The 22,003-nt window shown below is 38.3% G+C and overlaps 1 protein-coding gene across 1 annotated transcript in view; it reads right to left on the minus strand.

Moving 5' to 3' along the window:
- Positions 1-887: 887 nt before the first annotated feature.
- TERB1 (telomere repeat binding bouquet formation protein 1) overlaps positions 888-22,003 on the minus strand; it is a 46,306-nt gene continuing 25,190 nt past the window's right edge. The window contains exons 12-17 of the mRNA XM_055304781.1: positions 14,856-15,190; positions 13,218-13,279; positions 12,819-12,914; positions 5,948-6,097; positions 5,365-5,427; positions 888-1,075 (exon numbers count right to left, since the gene is read on the minus strand). Coding sequence (XP_055160756.1) covers positions 888-1,075; positions 5,365-5,427; positions 5,948-6,097; positions 12,819-12,914; positions 13,218-13,279; positions 14,856-15,190 — 894 coding nt within the window. The remainder of the gene's footprint in view (positions 1,076-5,364; positions 5,428-5,947; positions 6,098-12,818; positions 12,915-13,217; positions 13,280-14,855; positions 15,191-22,003) is intronic.

A 22,003-nucleotide genomic window follows, 5' to 3' on the forward strand; every position in this document is an offset into this window, starting at 1 on the left:
CAGGATCGAGTCCCGCACCGGGCTCCCTGCATGGAGCCTGCTTCTCCTCTGTCTGTGTCTCTGCCTCTCTCTCTCTCTCTGTGTCTCTCATGAGTAAATAAATAAAATCTTAAAAAAAAAAGCAAAAGCAAAAAAACATACACCAAAAAGAAGTGAACATGACCAGAGAATTCGGGAGTATTCAAAGGAACTGCACTATCAGCCTCTTGAAGAGGAACATTTTAGTTAACAGAATTTTTTTTAAGGTTTATTTATTTATTAATGAGACACAGAGAGAGAGAGGGGCAGAGAGACACAGGCAGAGGGAGAAGCAGGCTCCATGCAGGGAGCCCGACATGGGACTCGATCCTGGGTCTCCGGGATCACACCCCAGGCTGAAGGCAGCGCTAAACCACTAAACCACCAGGGCTGCCCTAGTTAACAGAATGTTAAACATTGATTTAATGTGTTGGGAATTTTACTTGAACAGCTTGGGAAACTATTCTAAGTTCTGGGGAAGAACTTCCACTAAGTAAGAATATACTAAAGTCCAAATGTCTCACATGGTATCCATTACAATATAATGTCAAATAATGTTTAAAGGTTGATCATTTTTTTCTCTGACCTGTGTTCTTTGAGCTTAAAGAAAAATAAAAGCGTAATCCTAAACAAATGTTTGACCTTACAAAGGAATTTTGTTTTACTAGGCTACACATTAAAAATTTATTATTTTATAAATGACTTTAATAATTTGATGAGATCACAAAAAGTCACATCACAAAAAGTATGTAATTAAAACAGTATTCCTGTTTTCAGATTCCCTGTTTCATGAGAGTTTAGAAGAATATTTTAAATTGTGTTTCCTCAAGGCATTGTATTTTAAGAGTTCAAACTAACAAGTATTCCAATCAAGGAGCTACACACTTGGGGCGTTTGGTAAGCTTGTGGTATTTGTGAGCAAGATCCACAGCCTTCCGTCCTTGCTGAAAGGGGAAAGACCACAAAATTAAATTCCAATGATTTCCCATTTTCTTAACTCCATTGAAAAGGTAATTTATTTCTTCTTCAGTAAAGTTTTTACGAATTCTTCTTTTTTCTGTAATTAATGAGAATTTTAGAATGTATTAGTACTTGCTGGGAAAAAAAAGGGACTCTTCTTGAGACCCAAAAAAGTGCTTAACCTATTCTAAGGATATGAACTATATAGTGAGAAAGCTTCATGCCTGCGCTATTCATCATAGAGAAATCCATGTCACTTTTAAAATTGAGTGCCTACTATGAAGCTAGGCCTTATCACTGTGAATTCTTCAATAACTGTAACTTAATCCCATTGTAATAATACCTGCAACATCTTTCAATCAAGAAACACAAAAATTTATAAACATTTGATTGTTAATTCTCTCAACATTCTTGTGAGGACAATTAACAAACAGCTTACCTATCTTACAGATAGTCTTCCCAAAGGGCTCCATTACTTCATAGAATAAAAAAGAATATCAACACTTGTTATTTTAATTAACAGGCTTGATAATATTTTTAAAGAATAAGAGTCTTTTGAAATTCATTTTAAAAAACACATTCATTACCTATATGGGTGCTCAGCTTATTAAAACTCAAAAAAATAGGCTGCACAAGGGGAGGTTACTAATCTGGTTTTTAGGGATACTTTCTAAAACAGAAAGTGTGTGTGTGTATATATATATATAGATATATATATATAGTTGGTATCTATAAACATAACTATCTTCTGATAATGATTACTAGGAAATAGTTTTCCTTTAACCTTTTTTTTTAAAGATTTTATTTATTTATTCATGAGAGACACAGAGAGAGAGAGGGGCAGAGACACAGGCAGAGGGAGAAGCAGGCTCCATGCAGGGAGCCTGACCGCTGAGCCAACCAGACGTCCCTTCTTTAAGCTTTTTCATTCATTGCTAATTCCTGTTATCTTTGTGGATAGATGCTGATAAGGAGAAATGTTTTCTATTTCCACTTAAGGCTGCTATTTACTTCAGTAGGACTTGAAATAGTTGGGGCGAGACAACCTTAGAATATCTTGCCCTTGAGGATCCCTGGGTGGCTCAGCAGTTTGGTGCCTGCCTTCAGCCCAGGGCCTGATCCTGGTGTCCTAGGATTGAGTCCCACATCGGGCTCCCTGCATGGAGCCTGTTTCTCCCTTTGCCTGTGTCTCTGCCTCTCTCTCTCTCTCTCTCTCTCTCTCTCTCTGATTCTCATGAATAAATAAATAAAATCTTTTTAAAAAAAGAAAAAAAATCTTGCCCTTGCAGGTCAAGACTGTTAGCCATTTGTCTACCTTTCCTAGGCTTTTCCTAGGAACAGAGCCATAGTTCAGATCTTTTAAAACAGTAATGAAAATATTACCAGCAGAAGGCTGAGAAATCATTGAAAATAATGTCTGATTATTACTTAATGGTATATCTTAGAATGTAAGCTCCATGAAGATAAGAATTTTGTCTGTTTTGCAAAGCACTGCATCCCCAGTGCCTAAAACAGTGTCTGACACATAGCAGATGATCAATAAATATTTTGTGGAAAGAAAAAAACTTAGTGGTAAAAAGTGTTTCAAAACTTATCAATGGGGGCTCCTGTGTGGCTCAGTTGGTTAAGAGTCTGCCTTCAGCTCAGGTCATGATCCCAGGGTCCTGGGATCAAGCCAAGTCAGACTCCTTGCTCAGCGGGGAGTCTGCTCCTCCCTCTCCCTCTGCTACTCCCCCTGCTTGTGCTCTTGTGCTTACTCTCTCTCAATAAATAAATCTTAAAAAAAAAAACAAACAAAAAACTTATCAATAAATTTACTCTTTACTTTTGGGTCTACTGGAAAACTGCTGTTACCCAAGAAATACAGGATTTCAACTTCACTTGCTAAATGATTTGAATTTATTATATTCAGAAATGGACAGATTGTTACAATGTTCAGGATACTAGCATTTGGAAGTTATTCACATAAAGACAATTCCGACTTTTCTAATGCATCTGCCATCTCACTGAGTCCTATAACTGTGCCCAATTCTCAAAGGTTACTGCAGCAGCCTACGAGGAAGCAGCTCTACCCCGCAAGGCTTCTCTTCTGTGGCTCCTTTAGCGCTCCTCTTAATATTGATTGAATGTTAGGAAAGAGTAGGGGAAAGTAGGCAAGAAGGCTCAGTTCTAGAGACCCTTATTTTTCAAACCTTCTCAATACACCAGTTCATCCTGAACGAGAGCCAAGGCTCTTTAAAAGCTCAGATGCTGCAATGGTCTCTTCTCAAAAGAATGGTTCCAAATTTGAATGTAACTTACAACCAAACTTATAGTCATAACTGTCTCTTGAAAAGAAACGGAAATCAAGGGGAGAAAATGGCAACATATCCAAAATTCCTAGCCTGCTTGTAAAAGAGATAGAAGACCAAACTACTCCATACCTCAAGATGACTTTCCAAATTCTAAAAAAAACAGGCCAAATTATTGACTATTTGGTTTTAGCTAAAGCGATTCTTACAAAAAAGACACATGTATTTATGAGCTGGATATCACTTAACAGTATTTAGGATCCTTCTGTATAATCAAAGTATAACCATAATTATGTTCACTTCATGAGGCTCTGGAAATGAGTTTACTATGTAAAATGATCATAATATATTTTTAGTTGTTATATATTTGCTTTTAAATCATGTTGTTGAAAAAATCCATTATTAATTTGATGTCAAGTCCTTGTCAAAAGCAAGTTTTCCAAGTACAACATGTTTCTAAGGAAAAGTAACCATTTTCTAACAGTTTCTACAGAAAACATTACTTCAAAAGGTGAGCTGCCCTATAGGAGTACTGTATGTAATTTTAATTTTCATGCAAAACTTTTAACTTAGAAGAAGATCCAGGGAGACCTAGGTGGCTCAGTGGTTGAGCATCTGCCTTTGGCTCAGGGCATGATCCTGGGGTCCTGGGATCGAGTCCCATATTGGGCTCCCTGCATGGAGCCTGCTTCTCCCTCTGCCTATGTCTCTGCCTCTCTCTGTCTCTCATGAATAAATAAAATCTTAGAAAAAGAAAAAGAAAAAGAAAAAGAAAAAGAAAAAGAAAAGAAAAGAAAAGAAAAGAAAAGAAAAGAAAAGAAAAGAAAAGAAAAGAAAAGAAAAGAAAAGAAAAGAAAAGAAAAAGATCCAGCTATAAAAAGTAAATTCGAGGGATGCCTGGCTGGCACAGTTGGTAGAGCACGTGACTCTTGATCTTGGGGTTGTGAGTTTGAGCCCCACACTGGGTATAGAGATTACTTAAAAAAAACAAACAAACAAACAAGTAAACTTGACATTTCCTTTAAGGCTTTGGAAGTAAAATGTCCAGGTAAATACATAGCAAAACGTTTCCGTATGTATCAAGTCTAAATATTTCTGCAATAAATAACAGAATAACTCTATAGATATTACTAAATTCCAGGGTTTTTTTGACAAGTAAGGTACTCAACTGCTTATTCTTACTCTGCAGGTATTAATTTGATATGAAGAGAAGAAAATGATAATGTTAAGTCTCTAATAAACTTAGAATGGTGACAAACTTGAAATGTTAACCTGTAGTTAAATAACAATTCTTAGAAGTTAACTCATTGTTTAAGAAGTATTTTATTTTTATTTTTATTTTTATTTTAGTATTTTGATTTTTAAGCAGGGTTTTGAAGTATATACTATTTGTCTCTTCAATTCTGGTGGTGTGAAGTGCTATAGTTATGAACCAAAATTTGCTGCAAAATCTCTCTGAAGCACTTACACATAGGAGAATAATTTTGTTCTTAAAATAGACTTGTGATCCAGAGGCTAGAAGAGGGGCTTCTGAAAAAAGACAGGCTTGCATTTGAATGTAAGCTCTGCCATTTGCCAACTCATTTTACCTTAAAGTGGGAATAAAATAAAACCTACCAGGCAGCCTGGGTGGCTCAATGGTTTAGCGCCCAGAGTGATCAGCCCAGAGTGATCCTGGAGATCCGGGATCGAGCCCCACGTCAGGCTCCCTGCATGGAGCCTGCTTCTCCCTCTGCCTGTGTCTCTGCTTCTCTCTCTGTGTGTCTCTCATGAATAAATAAAATCTTTTTAAAAAACAAAACCTACTTTATAACATTATTATAAGAATTAAAGGAAACGTCTATGAAACACCTAATCCATATTAGGTACTTAATGTTTCCTTCTGCTTCTTCCTCAGCTGACAAACAATGGGGGAGAAAGCAACACGAGGAAGGAAAGTGGGAAGGCTCTTGTTTTACAAACTATGGCCCTCATCAGAGCCAAGGGTTATCATTTAAGAACCATTAATGATGAGACTGAGAACAATCCTGCAGCTGTCCTCTTTTTCTCAGAACTATATGCAATTTAGGTTTATTTAAAAATTAAATATATTCACTTATTCTTTCAGAAGTAGCAGATTCACTCCTGAGTTGTCTTCTACGTGGGGTCAGCAGAATTTCTGAAAAATACAGAAAACATTTAGGATAAAATATCAATCTGAGTAAGAGCACATTAATTCCATTAGTATGGTATTTCCTACACACCTCCCCCCCCCCCACCTTCTAGTGGGAATTCTTAGATGGATTAGGAAGAATTTTTAAACCACCAGAGACTAAATCTGTTCCCTGGGTACGTTTTAAAACACTGGTTTCTCGGGGATCCCTGGGTGGCGCAGCGGTTTGGCGCCTGCCTTTGGCCCAGGGCGCTTTCCCGGAGACCCGGGATCGAATCCCACATCGGGCTCCCGGTGCATGGAGCCTGCTTCTTCCTCTGCCTGTGTCTCTGCCTCTCTCTCTCTCTCTCTGTGACTATCATAAATAAATAAATAAAAAAAATAAAAAAATAAAACACTGGTTTCTCAAAGACATTTTCTTTTCAACATTATTTTGGTCTCTAGCTTTTTAATATGTTTAATGTTCTGGATCACAGTTCAGAAGGTATAGTCATGATTACAGTTTCAAAGCTGCTGAATTAATTACTTTTGTTACAGAGAAGTGATTTCCTTAGTTCATTTTTATATCTGTCTTCAGCTTCCACAATGACTTTATGACGATCACACTGGTATGGGCAACAGTGCAAGAGCTTGCTAAAATTTCGGCTATTCAGAGATTTTCCTACTGCTATGCAACCTAAAAGAAAACAAATTAAAATGATGTATAGATTATTACAAAATAGCTAATAACAAATCTATGAAAGCAAATATCTTTATGATGGTAATTGAAGTGAAATCAGGAACTTAATTATAAATATGTCAAGAAATTCTGTCATAAAGGATTAAAGACAACAGATACAATACTGTGAGATAAGTGTTGCAATAGTGTGTGTAAACACACAATAGTTGTGAACAGTTAGGGTGATATATATAAAAGGACTGTCTAGCTTGGTTAAGTTCTGAGCAGGAGTCACTATTAGGAAGATATCCAAAATAAGTGACCGTAATGCCCAGTTGTCTTTTTTTTCCTAATGTTTTATTAAGGAAAATCTCAAAGACACAAGAGTAAAGGGAAAAGTATAATGAACTTCCACATAGCCCTCATTCACCTTCAATAATTATTGTCATGGTCAGTCATATTTGTCTACAACCCCCTATACCCTGATCTGCCCCCCATGTATATACTGGATTATGAAGCCTGAAACTGACATTAAAGTATCACTTCATCTGTAAATACTTCATATGCAACTCTAACAGAGGACTCTTTCCTCCAAACACATAAAACCATTATCAAGCCTAAAAAAATTATACTTAATATAATCTAATAACCAATAAGTGTTAAAATTTCCCCATGATTTCAAAACTTTCTTTTTTTTTCAAAACTTTCTTTTTATGGTTGGTTTGTTTAAACCATGATCCAAAGAAGGTCCATCATTACATTCAGTTGAAATGTCTCTTGAGTTTTTTTTTTTAAGATTTTATTTATTCTTGAGAGAGAGAGAGAAAGAGAGAGAGAGGCAGAGACACAGGCAGAGGGAGAAGCAGACCCCATGCAGGGAGCCTGACGCGGGACTCAATCCCAGGACTCCAGGATCACGCCCTGGGCCAAAGGCAGATGCTTAACCGCTGAGCCACCCAGGCGTCCCTCTTGAGTTTCTCTTAATCTATCAATTCTCCTCTCTTCCTCTTTATCATTTACTTATGTAGACACTGGGTCATTTGTACTATGGAGCTACCCAAAGGCTAGGTTTCACTGATTATATTCTAGTTAAATGCTTTAAAATGTTCCTGTGTGTCCAATAAACTAGTAAAACCAGTAATCACATCTGGATGAGTGATAGGATTCAGATTCAATTGTGGTTTTTTTTTTTAAGATTTATTTTAAAAGATTTATTTGAGAGAGAGCATGAGTGAACACAATTTGGGGGAGGGGTAGAGGGAGAGGGTCAAGCAGACTCCCTGCTAAGCAGGGTATACAACATAGAACTCGATCTCAGGGCCCTGAGATCATGACCTGAGCCGAAGTTAGATGCTTCACCCACTGAGTCATGTAGGCACTCCTATTTTATTTTTTATTTTTATTTTTATTTTACAGAGAAAGAAAACAAGAAGGAGTGGAGAGAGGGGTAGGAGAACCTCCAAGCAGATTCCCTACCAAGCACAGGGCCTGACACGGGGGCTCAATCCCATGATCCTGAGATCATGAAGCAGAAATCAAGAGTCAGATGTTCAACTGGCCAAGCCCCCGAGGTGCCCCAATTCAATGGTTTTTAGTATAGCTCATCACAGGCAGTATTGCGGACTTCTTACTGCATCATATTAACACAGACACATAAGGTATCTCCCTCTTTTTTTTAATATTTTATTTTAAAAAAATAAAGATTTTATTTATTTTATTAATGAGACACACAGGGGATCCCTGGGTGGCACAGTGGTTTAGCGCCTGCCTTTGGCCCAGGGCACGATCCTGGAGATCCAGGATCGAATCCCACATCGGGCTCCCGGTGCATGGAGCCTGTTTCTCCCTCTGCCTGTGTCTCTGCCCCCCCCCCCCTCTCTCTCTCTCTCTCTGTGTGTGTGTGACCATCATAAATAAATAAATAAATAAGTATATTAAAAAAAAAAAAAAGACCTGATCTGAGATCAAGAGTCAGACACTTAATCAACTAAACCACCCAGGCACCACAAAGCCTGATTAAAAAACAACTCGGGGGGATCCCTGGGTGGCGCAGCGGTTTGGCCCCTGCCTTTGGCCCAGGGCGCGATCCTGGAGACCCGGGATCGAATCCCACGTCGGGCTCCCGGTGCATGGAGCCTGCTTCTCCCTCTGCCTGTGTCTCTGCCTCTCTCTCTCTCATTCTATGTGACTATCATAAATAAATAAAAATTTAAAAAATTTTAAAAAAAATTTTAATGAGACACACAGAGAGAGAGGGAGGGAGAGGCAGAGACACGGGCAGAGGGAGAAGCAGGTTCCATGCAGGGAGCCCGATGTGTGACTTGATCCCGGGACTCCAAGATTACGCCCCAGGCCAAAGGCAGGCGCTAAACCGCTAAGCCACCCAGGGATTCCCTCTCTCTCTGTTTTCTTTTCTTTTTATTTTTTTTGATTTTTATTTATTTATGATAGTCACACACAGAGAGAGAGAGAGGCAGAGACACAGGCAGAGGGAGAAGCAGGCTCCATGCACCGGGAGCCCGACGTGGGATTCGATCCTGGATCTCCAGGATCGTGCCCTGGGCCAAAGGCAGGCGCTAAACCGCTGCGCCACCCAGGGATCCCTCTCTCTATTTTCTTAATGTTAAGATTGATCACTAGGTTCGGGTGATGCTAGCCACATCCATTCATTATAAAGTTCCCCATCTGCCTATCACCTAATGTTATTAGTGGCCCATTCCTAAAGGACTAGAAGTTAGCCAGGCAGGAAGTTGGCTGGGATGAAGATATTTCAAGAACAATAAACATGTGCAGAATCACCAAAAAGCAAAAAAGCATAGTGTGTTCAGAGAATTGTAGGTACTTTGGTGTGGCTAGAGTACAAGGTATGAGAGAAATGTGGGAGGAAAGTTGAGGCTAGTAAAGGTTGGGAGGGCCAGATAAGAATCATCTTGAAAGCCATGCTAAGTATTTCTCACTATCTTTAAGTCAGTGGGGAGGAACTAAAGGATATTTATTAAGCAGGGAAATGACTTTTGTTTGTCTCATAGAAAGCTTAGGTGATGGTAGGAGGATCATTTGAGGGGTTACTTCAACAGTCCAGAATATAAATGAGGGGACTGTGCAACAAGACATTTACAGGGAGAATGAAGAGATTTCCGAGGTAAAAATTGGTGAATGATAAGCTGTTGGGATAATGGAAAAGCTTAGGAAAATTCTTAAGCAAACTGAAGTTGATTGAATGACAAAGTTTAGGATAAGGATGGCAACTTTCTGACAGACTTAAAGAGAACAAATACGCAATAAAATTTAACAAGTAGAAGCAGAACAAAATCTCAAAAAATTTAAAAGCCAGGCAGAGAGTTTGAGTGAATGAGTTACAGAGAAACACTGAGGGTTCTTTAGCTTGGTGACATGATAAAAAGCACATGTTAGAGAAGTTAACATGCACATTATATCTGGGGCTTGGTAAGACTTGAAACTGCAGGGATCCCTGGGTGGCGCAGCGGTTTGGTGCCTGCCTTTGACTCAGAGCGCAATCCTGGAGACCCGAGATCGAATCCCACGTCGGGCTCCCGATGCATGGAGTCAGCTTCTCCCTCTGCCTGTGTCTCTGCCTCTCTCTCTCTCTCTCTCTCTCTCTCTGTGACTATCATAAATAAATAAAAATTAAAAAAAAAAGACTTGAAAGTAGATAAACAAAGTTGGTGCAATTGAGGCATGAGTAAAAAGGCCTATGTGGGAATGAAAAAAAGAACCAAACTTGACAGACCAGAAATAGGAGATGTAAAGAGAAAAAAATGATTATAGATGATTTAAGGTTTGAAATTTGGGAGGCCAGAAGAATAGCAACAACACTAATAGAAATGGACTGGCTGGAAGGAAGGCAATTTAAGAGGGAGGAAGATGTGTTTTGAATACAATAAGCTTAAAGTTAAAAACAAGATATTGAAATGAGTATATCCTGGACACAGCTGAAAATGGAGGAATGAGGCTATAACCCAAGGTAGAAGCCCAGTATAGAGATACAGATTTGAAAATCATCATTAAAATGATAGTTGATGCCACAAAAGTAAATGCTTCAACAGTGCTGAATAAGTGCTACAGATTATGTCTTGGGGGAAATCTGTAGAAATGGGGCAGGAACAGAAAAATAAAGCAATATAGGTGGTAAAATGGAGTGGCTTTTAGACTTAAGGACTGAGTTCTATTCATCTTTGATACCCATGCCTGCCACAGGACAAATACTCCCTAAGTGTCTGTTAAATGAATGAATTATTACTGAAGAAAGGACTAGGAAAGAACCATCTCAAACAAGTAAGGGGTGAAAGGGAGTTAACAGCTTTAAAGCATCCACTCTGCCCTCTGAAATACTTCCGACCAGAGGTGCCCAAATTTTTCTACTTCATGGCATCCTTAAGTTCTTGGTGATCTTTTTACAGCACCCCTGGGCCAAAGAAATACTGATTATCTGTTAAGTCCAAAACATCTTACTATGTATTTATGTTCTAATAATTTAGTAACCATTTGAAAAAATAATACACCTAAATTGAAAATAATAGGGGCATGTGGGTGGCTGAGTTGGTTGGGCATCCAACTCTTGGTTTCAGCTCAGGTCATGATCTTAAGGTCGTGGGATAAAGCCCCACATGCAGCCCAGAATTTGCTTCTCCCTCTTCCTCTGTTCCTCCCCCACTCCCACATGTGCACTCTAAGAAATAAGGAAATAAAATTTTTTAAAAGGAAAATAATATTTAAATTTCATTCTTTTAAGATTATTTATTTATTTATTCATGAAAGACACAGAGAGAGAGAGGCAGAGACACAGGCAGAAGGAAAAGCAGGCTCCCCACAGGGAGCCTGATGCAGGACTTGATCCCAAGACGCCAGGATCACAACCTGAGCCAAAGGCAGATGCTCAATCACTGAGCCACCCAGGTGCCCCAAATTTCATTCTTATTAAGCACAATTAATCCTAATGGGTTATATGCACCTACTAATTAAAGCACAACTTTTCAAACCTCAGAATCTGACTGACACTGACACCCTCATCTCTTATTCCACATTATTTTCATGTGGTGCTTGCTTTTAATCACAGCCACTGAAAGCCCAGCTCCACAAAGACATGACATCATCAAAAGGAATGTAATGCAATCTAATGCTGAAACTGTAAATGACTCTGAGCTAGTAGTGCCTGTAGTATCCAAAAGATGTTGAATATTCTGTGTTTCACTTAAAATTTAAAGTATTGTGTAATGCTCTTGTGAGTTCACTGCAGACCTCCAGGGAGCCTGGGCGGATGGTTGGGAAAGTGTATCTTTAAACTATTGAGAGGGAAAGATTTCAAGGAATGATAGTCAATAGTGCAGAGATACTAAAGAGGATACGAATTTTTTTAAAAAGTCACTGGTTTGGGCAGAAAAAAAAAAGAGACTTCAGATAATCTTTAACATTTAAGTTTAGTAGAATGGCAATAAAAGAAGTCAGATTGCAGGGAGTTAAGAAGGGAATAAATATATTGAAAGAGAAAGGAGAAAGAGCGTCTGGCAATGATGAAAGAAAGAGTGGCTGAATACTTGAAGAAATGTGTGGGAAATACCAGAAAGGGAGACAGAACATAAAGACTCCTAACTCTGGGAAATGAACTAGGGGTGGTGGAAGGGGAGGAGGGCGGGGGGGTGGGGGTAAATGGGTGACGGGCACTGAGGGGGACACTTGACGGGATGAGCACTGGGTGTTATTCTGTATGTTGGTAAATTGAACACCAAAAAAAATTAATTTATTAAAAAAAATGAATACTTGAAGAGACAGCAAGTCACATCAAGTATTTAGATTTTTCCTTCTCTCTCTTTTCTAAAATTTTTATTTACTTAAGTATCTCTATACCCAACATGAAACTCAAACCCACAACCCTGAGATTAAGAGTTGCATGCTCCTCTAAATGAGCCAGCCAGGCGCCATAAGATTTTTCTTTTTTAGATGAAGAGAAATAAACATAGTTTATGGCAGGACAAAAGGAGCTAAAGAATAGAAAGGTAATCAAAAGAAAGACTTCATAAGTACTAAAACGGGGAGGAAAAAGAGATGGGATTCAGATTATAGTTAGATATAGCTAAGTTTTAGAGCACTAGAGACAAACTTTACATCCAAGACTAAAGAATAATGTTATTTTGAGCCTAACATAGAATAGCCTCAATTTTGTCCATAGAGCTGAGTGAGACCCTAAAAGAGGAAATATTAGGGTATGGAGGGGAAGGGAGGTCAGGTTAAGCATTGTGGAACATTTATAGGGATCTTGCAGAAAAAATAAAATAATGGGGCATGGAACACTAGAAACATTTACATATTAACAATAGACATAAAAAATAGATATTGTTTAATATTTAATGTGTTTTTAAAGAATACTTAAAGTCTTGTGTTTAAAGCATTATTCAGAATACATGCCTATTGCCACTCTGAAAATATAAAAAATGTTTACCTTACTCAATAAAGTTAAATTTGTAGATGGTATTAATTGTGATAAAAATAGAATAAAGTAACAAAAAGTATTAGCTGTGGTGATTCTTACAAATAAATACTGGGAGCACAGGCTAGTGCAGACAGGAAGTATTGATCTGAATGTTTTATTATACCCCAGACTGTTAAATTTCTTCAAAGGAAATAAAGTTTAAATCACACAGATAGAACTATTACAAATCCTAGTTAATTAATATCATACAAAGTTTTAATTACAAAACAACTGTAATTGAAGAATATTTACCTGAGCATCTATACTTTAACATTTTGGGATGATTGTCTGTTGCCAGAAAACTGATGGCTTCTTCATCTATTATATCTGAACATAATGTAAATGGATCTGGAAAAAAAAAACTGCAACATGTAAGATTCTTTTGATTAATGAAAAGGACCGGACATTGATGTAATATATTAATTTTCAAGATTTTCATAAACTTTAGCACAGTACTACATATCTAATCATCCTAGTAGATAAACAAAGATTCTGGTTATCAGTAAAAGATGATTGAAGCTCTTACACCAGAAAGAGAGTCAAAGGTATGGCTTTTACGTTATAATGCAAATATACCAATATACATTTTCAGCTATCTTAGTCACCTAAATATGTTTCTTAAAAAAATCAAAGAAATATTTTTAATCATACCTGTTAATGGCAACTGTGGCTTTCCATTTTTGATGGGAATTGGATGTTTAAAAACATGGTCACTAAAAGAAAAGAGACACCAGATAATTAGAGTAAACATACTGTTTGATGTATGGACAAATGGTCCTGTAGGCAGTGGTGTAATTCTGGGCATTTGGCAGCCAGGAGACGAAACCAGGGTCTACTAAAGTCTTCCAAAATAGCATTTGTAATGGTTATAGCCGGGTTTCCAGAAGTGGAGTTATACAAGACTCTAAAGGACAATAATAGTGATACCAGCAGAAACATGGGAAAAAATTATAAAAGAAGAAAATATGAAAAAAAAAAAAAAAGAAAATATGGGGGCAGCCCGGGTGGCTCAGCAGTTTAGTGCCGCCCTCGGCCCAGGGCATGATCCTGCAGTCCAGGGATCGAGTCCCACGTCGGGCTCCCTGCATGGAGGGAGCCTGCTTCTCCTTCTGCCTGTGTCTCTGCCTCTCTCTCTCTGTTTCCCTCATGAATAAATAAAACATCTTTTTTTAAAAAAAGAAGAAAATATGGGGCACCTGGTTGGCTTAGTCAGAAGAGCATAAGACTCTTGATCTTGATCATGGGTTTGAGACCTGCATTGGGTATAGGTATTACTGAAATAAACTTAAAGAAAAAAAGAAAAATAGGAAAAGAATAAGGGCAAAAAGGGGGAGAGAACAAAATCAGAGGACCAGAGAGCATGAAGGCTGGCTGGAGAACACATCTTGTTTTGTTTTAAAGGTTTTATTCATTTATTCATGAGAAACACAGAGAGGGGAGAGAGGGACACAGGCAGAGGGAGAAGCAGGCTCCATGCAGGGAGCCCGATGCGGGACTCCTTCCCAGGTCTCCAGTATCATGCTCTGGGCCGAAGGCGGCGCCAAACTGCTGAGTCACCCCAGGCTGCCCTGGAGAACACATCTTGATGCTCTCTGATTCCACATTCCTGAGAAATCAAGCTCAAATTGACAACAAGAATTGTTTTGAAAAGGAAAAAGGGGGTGGTGATAATGTAATCCATCTCCCCAATATTCTGTTCATTCTGTAACCTTTCCAGAATATAACAGCATACTCTTCAGTTTGCCTCCTGGAACCGAGGAAAGAACACAAGGGTTTAAGAAAAGCTACAATCCCAGGTTCAGCCCCACGAACAACCTAAGGCAGAAAGGATATGAACTGGAGGTGACATACAAGGAATAAGTAAGAAGGCAAATCTAAGGCAGATTTTCATCACACACTACTCCCTTTTATCAAATTAAATTTACAAACTGGTTTTTGCTATATTGCTGATGGATTATCAATGTATACATTGTTACACACTGTATAGGGTTTCAGGTTAAGTTTTCTGAATATCCTTTCTAAAATTCAAATTTGATGTTACTCAATTTAAAATCCTCAAATGGCTTTCATGTCCCATGAGGGAAAACCACAAATCCTGAGTATGACATGTAAGGCCCTAGATGAACAGGCTCATACATCCCCAACCAAACTCCCTTCCCAATATTTCCATTTAGGCTCAAGACCATGTTTTATCATTTCTATATCCAGGGCTTAACAGTGTGACACAAAGTACTGCACAAAAAATATCTAAATACATAAAAGTTAGAAAAAATTATTATTAAACTATACCTCGATTGAGAAACAGAATTCTTTTCTTCAAAAGTTGTTTGTCCATGTAAATTTTGATTATAGCTTGAATTGGCTTTACATAAAGTCTTATTTTGCACACTCTCCCTATAACAAGCATCAACTGGATTTGCACTCTTTAACAGGGTCTTCATTTGGTGATCATTTGCACATCCATGGGACTTATAACTCTGAAGCTTTCTAGACTGGCTTTTATCTTTATCTTCTGCTGTAGGACCTCTGCCAAGACTATCTGCATGGAGGTGTTTCAATGTGTTTTGAATATCTATGTTCACTGATGAAACATTATCCTTATCTTTTTCTCTTTGTATTTCTTCCTATAATGTAAAAATGACAAGTAAGTAATCTCAAAATAATCTGTTTGCTTTATAATCCAATTTACACTCCCTTTAAATAATGTAGGAAAATTTCATGACAGTCAATAGAACATGATATACAATCAATATACATGATAAAAGGCATTGGAAGAAAAGGGAATATATTCAATAAATAATCCGGGGACAACTGGGTAGCCATCTGGGGAAAAAATAAATTGGATCCCAATCTCAGAATGTACACAAAAATAATCAAAATGAGCTAAATATTGTCATACAGAAAATGAAACTTCTTTTTTAAGATTTTATTTATTTATTCATGAGAGACACACAGAGAGAGGCAGAGACATGGGCAGAGGGAGAAGCAGGATCCACGCAGGGAGCCTGTTGCGGGACTCGGTTCCTAGACTGGGATCACACCCTGAGCTGAAGGCAGACGCTCAACCACTGAGCCACCCAGGCATCCCAAAACTTTATGTTTTAAAAGAAAATCGATTTTAACATTCTTAAGGAGAAGACCTTTCCAAATATCACACAAAATCAATTAATCATAAAAGAAAAAATATATATTTGATCATAGGAAAAATGTTTTTCAATGTTCTGTACAGACCAAGAACAATGTGAGTAGGTGGAAGAGGAACTCAGAAGAATAAAGAGTCAGAAGCAAAATCAAATGATAATCAAAACATCTAAAAAGAATATGTATTAAGTCATATCTTGGGGTATGATTTTTTATTAGCACTTATAAAAAGCTACTACAATGAAATATGAAAAAGATTAACAACAATGTAGAAAAGTAGGAAAAGGAGATAAACAGTTAACAGGAAAGGAAATATAAATAGCTAAGAAAAAGAGCTACCATATCCACCAACAGACAATTCTGCAACTGTAAATAAATAAAGGAGGGGTCACTTGGCTGGTTCAGTTGCTAGAGCATGCAACTTTTGATCTTAGGATTGTGAATTCAAGCCCCACATTGGGCATGGTGCCTGCTTAAAAAAATTTTATTTCTGAAGTGCTTAGGTGGCTCAGTCAGTTGGGAGTCTGATTCTTAATTTCAGCTCTAGTCATGATCTCAGGTCCTGAGACTGAGGGCGTGTGCTTGAGATTCTCTCTCTCCATCATCTTCTGCCCCCCACTTTCTCTCTAAAAAGATAAAATATTAAAATAAAGAGATAAACAAAGAGGGCTTCTGGTAAAGATGATGAATTTAACACCACCATTTATGTTTGGCCTTCCAAAAAACCCAACTGAACAACAGGGTTTTAAAAAAATATATTTTTAAAATTTATTCATTTGACAGAGAGATCACAAGCAAGGAGAACAGTAGGGAGAGGAAGAGGGAGAAGCAGGCTCCCCATTGAACAGGGAGCCCAACGTGGGGCTCAATCCCAGGACCCTAGTCATGACCCGAGCTGAAGGCAGATGCTTAACTGACTGAGCCACCCAGGCACCCTTGAACAACAAATTTTAAAAAGTCATAAACCTACAGGAACAGGGGAAATGAAAGAAATAAAGGCAACACAAGTTTGGAAATTGGAAAGCAAACAGGTGAATGATAAGCGGTTTTGATAAAGCTGAATCCAAAGCTGACAATGGAAAAAGTTAAGAAACTACCTAGGATGTGCCACCAAAGTTTCAAAAAGGCTTAGGAATTGGAGGTATTGGAACGTCTAAAGATGAGATGAAGATGGTGCTAAAAATAGAAAGACTGGATGAGGGATCCCTGGGTGGCGCAGCGGTTTGGCACCTGCCTGTGGCCCAGGGCGCAATCCTGGAGACCCGGAATTGAATCCCACGTCGGGCTCCCGGTGCATGGAGCCTGCTTCTCCCTCTGCCTGTGTCTCTGCCTCTCTCTCTCTCTCTCTCTCTCTCTCTCTGTGACTATCATAAATAAATAAAAATTTAAAAAAAAAAGACTGGATGAAAGTCTGTTTGAGAAATAGGTGGATTACAGGGGGGCCTGGGTGGCTCAGTCAACTGAGCATCCAACTCTTGATCTCAGCTCAGGTCTTTTTTTTTTTTTCAATTTTTATTTATTTATGATAGTCACAGACAGAGAGAGAGAGAGGCAGGGGCACAGGCAGAGGGAGAAGCAGGCTCCATGCACCAGGAGCCCGACGTGGGATTCGATCCCGGATCTCCAGGATCGCGCCCTGGGCCAAAGGCAGGCGCTAAACCGCTGCGCCACCCAGGGATCCCTCAGCTCAGGTCTTAATCTCAGAGTTGTGAGTTCAGACCTGGCATTGGGCTCCAGGCTGGATGTGGAGCCTTCTTAAAACACACACACCACCACCACCACCACCACCACCACCACCACCACCACCAACAACACCACAACAACAACAACAACAACAACAGGGCAGCCCCGGTGGCCCAGCGGTTTAGCGCCACCTTCAGCCTGGGGTGTGATCCTCGAGACCCTGGATCGAGTCCCACGTCGGGTTCCCTGCATGGAGCCTGCTTCTTCCTCTGCCTGTCTCTGCCTCTCTGTGTGTCTGTCATGAATAAATAAAATTAAAACAAAACAAAAACCAACAGGGCAGTCCCAGTGGCTCGGGGTTTAGCACCGCCTTCAGCCCAGGGCATGATCCTGGAGACCCGGGATCGAGTCCCACGTCGGGCTCCCTGCGTGGACCCTGCTTCTCCCTCTGCCTGTGTCTCTGCTTCTCTCTCTCATGAATAAGTAAATAAAATCTTTTAAAAAAACAACAACACATAGTTGTTTTACTAGATCTCGACCCTTGTATATATAAGTGTATATATATATTTAAGTATGTGTGTGTCTGTGTGTATACACAGTGTTGACTGACACCAGAAGGCTGAAACTGAATCTTTCCCCAAGGTTGAAAGTTGAATCTCTGGAAGGGATAAAACAGAGTCTCTACATTGGAGGACACCAAACAAAACTGAAGGCAGAATACTATTCAAGAAACAAATCTAAGCAAATATTCACATATTGAATACTAAGACCCACAAGCTCTCTTCTCCCATTTTGAGTCCAGAAAACTGGCTGACAATCTCTAGGCAGGAGAGCAGATTTTGGAAGTTCTCTCCAAAAATGACCCATCTAATCAATCCTATGAGAATCCATAATCAACAAATTTTCAGAAAGACTTTTACTACCTGACTCCTAAATATGAATAGCAACCATAGGTCACCAGAAATATGGAGAAAGCTAGAGACTCGAAGGAAGGAAGGAAGGAAGGAAGGAAGGAAGGAAGGAAGGAAGGAAGGAAGGAAGGAAGGAAGGAAAGGGAAGGGAGGGGAGGGGAGGGGAGGGAAAAAAGAGAGACAGCAAGCTAGCAAGCAAAAAGGCAAGCAAGTTCAAAGGAAAAAGATTCAAAAAGTTCAGACCAGGAAGAAAAAAAACTTTGTTTAAAAGACTTATTTATTTGAGGGAGGGAGAGGGGGAAGGAGAAAGAAAGAGAGAAAGAGAGAGCGAGTGAGTGAGTAAACACATGAGCAGGGGGAGGGGCAGAGGGAGACAAGCAGACTCTTTGCTGAGAGTGGAGTCTGATGTGAGGCTTGATCCCAGGACCCTGAGATCAAGACCTGAGGCGAAACCAAGAGTCGGACACTCAACTAACCAAGCCACTCGGGCGCCCTAGAGGAAAAAAATTTTAATAAAAATTTTCATGAGGGATGCCTGGGTGGCTCAGTTGGGTAAAGGGGCCAACTATTGGTTTGGGTTCAGGTCATGATCTCAGGATCTGGGGATCAAGCCTCATTTCAGGCCTGGGCTCAGTGGGGAGTTTGCTTTTCTACCTCTCTCTCCCTCTCCCTCCACTCATATGCTTTCTTTCTAAATAAATAAATAAAAATTAAAAAAAGGAAAATTATCATTGATATATTTATGAGAAGACGGCCAATCATCTCTTAAGTCCATTAAATAAGAATAAGAACATTTAAATGGAGTAAAAAAAAAAAGAGGCTTTCGTAACTACAAATATGATAGCAGAAGTGAAAAACATATTGGTTTAAAAAATAAAGATGAGAACACTTCCTAAAATGTAGAACAAAAAAAGAGAATAATATGGGATCCAGGAAACAAGAAATCAAACTAGGGAGGATAAAAAGAGAAATCTATGAAATGATGATAAAGGAATATCCCAGGGTAATAGTTCTATACTTGCCCTAAGGGATGTTATTAATTTATTGCTCCTCAGCTCCAAACCCAACCTTCTTCACCCAACATTGTAAAACTGAAACTAGACTCTATGACTGCTATTCTATGGCTAGCATTGATGTTAGTCTCTGTTATTAGCAAGTACTAGAAGTATAATACAAGATTGGAGAGAAATAAGGGACTTTTTCTCCTTTTGGTGTTCTGGCAAGTGGAAGTAGATGCATTATAACAGAGGTTCATAATTTCTTTAAGGTATAATTGTCCAGTGATTCCACTCCTAGGTATCTATCCAAGAGAAATGAAAATGCAAACTTCCCACAAAGAATTGTCAGCCGTTGTTCACAGTAACATTATTCACGGTGCCAGGATCTAGAAGCAATCCAAATATCATCAACCGGTGAATAAACAAGTTGTAGTACATCCATATTATGGAATATTCAGTCAGCAGTAAAAAGCAACAAATATTAACAAAATTGGTTTATCTCAAATACATTACACATTAAGTAAAATAGGTCAAACAAAAAAATAGGTCAAACACAAAAGATTATTTAAGATATAATTCAATTTATGTGAAATTATATAAAAAGAAAACTAGCAATGAAAAACACATCACTGGGGATTCCTGAGTGGCTCAGTGGTTTGGTGCCTGCCTTTGGCTCAAGGCGTGATCCTGGAGACCCAAGATCGAGTCCCACATCGGGCTCCCTGCATGGAGCCTGCTTCTCCCTCTGCCTGTGTCTCTGCCTCTCTCTCTCTCATGAATAAATAAAGTATTAAAAAAAAAAAAGAAAAACACATCAATGACTGCCTGGGCCTGAAGATGGGGAATGGGACTGTCTACAAAAGGATACTAAGAAACATTTTAAGGTGAGTGAACTGTTCTATTATTTTAATTGTGGTAGTTATGCAATAGTATAAAATTATCATAAACTGTACAATTAAAATGTGATTATCATTGTATGTAAATAGTATCTTAAATTTTCAGAAAAAAATTTAAAGCAAAAGAGTAACATTACTGGGCAGTTTATAACAATGTAGCAGTAAAATAATATATGGCAACAACAACACAAAGAACAAACTGATATGTGAGCATGCTATTGCAAGCATCTTACAATATACATTAATGGAATAGTATTAGTTGAATATAGACCATGATCAGTTAAAGATGTATAGTATAAACCCTAAAGCAATCACTTAAAAAACCAGGAATGTTTAGCTAATAATCTAAAGTGAGCTAGAATATCTTAAAATGATATAAATGAAGAAAGGAGAGTAGAAAAGAACAGTGAACAAATGGTATAAATAGGAAAAAAGTAGCAATATGGTAGACTTAAACCCAAACATACTAATATTTACATTAAACATAAATGAAGTGATCACATCAATTAAAAACTAGAAATTGTCATACAGGATTTTAAAAAGGCCAAACTATATGCCGTCTACAAGAACCCATGGTAAAGACATAGATTATGAGAGTATGTCCATCAATGAATGGATAAACAAAATGTGATATACTCACACAATGGAAAACTATTTGGCCATAAAAGGGAATGAAGTACTGAAACACACTAAAACGTGGATGAATGTTGAAAACATGCTACATGAAAGAGGCCAGTCACAAAAGATCACATATTACATAATTTCATTTACATGAAATATCCAGAATAGGCCAATCTATAGAGATAGAAAGAAGATTGTGCATGGCTGGAAATGGGGGATGCAGGCAAGTAGTTAAAGGGTACAGAGTTTCTTTCTGAAGTGATGACAATATTCTAAATTTGACCATAGTTGCACGTATCCGTAAATATACTAAACTACTGAATTACATACTTTAAATGGGCAAATTGTGTGGTATGTGAATTACATCTCAATAAAGCTTTTTAAAAAAGGAATGAAATACTGATATAAACATGCATAAACCTTGCAAACATTATGCTAAATGTAAGAAGCCAGTCATAAAAGGTCACATGTTATAAAATTCAAATTTATATAAAACAAATTAAGAAAAAAAGAAAAAATCCATATAAAAAGTCCAGAATAGGCAAATATATAGGGACAGAAAATAGTTTAGTGGTTGCCTAAACTGAGGAGGTAGGGAGAACGGATGGAGGAAATATGAAGGGTGACTGCTAAAAGGTATGAGGTTTTATTTTAGGATGATAAAAGTATTCTAAGATTGTGGTAATGGTTGCACAATTCTGTAAGTATACTAAAAACCAATGAAATGTATACTTTGAACAGGTCAATCGAATCAAATGTGATTTACATCTCAGTAAAGCTGTTACAAAAATTATATATATGGCAGGATGTTTACTCGAGAGTTGTCTACACTGGGCACAGATTGATTATAATCTGACTATCCTTCAACAAAAGACTAGTTAAATAAATTTATAATGATCTCTAATAATGAATATTAGTCATTTAAAAGAATGAAATTACATACTATTATACTAAGGTGAGCACTATGCTTTTATTTTTTTAAATTTTTTTTTTAATTTTTATTATTATTTATTTATGATAGTCACACAGAGAGAGAGAGAGAGGCAGAGACACAGGCAGAGGGAGAAGCAGGCTCCATGCACCGGGAGCCCGACGTGGGATTCGATCCTGGGTCTCCAGGATCGCGCCCCGGGCCAAAGGCAGGCGCCAAACCGCTGCGCCACCCAGGGATCCCTGCTTTTATTTTT

The sequence above is a fragment of the Nyctereutes procyonoides genome, unplaced genomic scaffold (assembly GCF_905146905.1).
Source record: "Nyctereutes procyonoides isolate TBG_1078 unplaced genomic scaffold, NYPRO_anot_genome, whole genome shotgun sequence".
Lineage (NCBI taxonomy): Eukaryota > Metazoa > Chordata > Mammalia > Carnivora > Canidae > Nyctereutes > Nyctereutes procyonoides.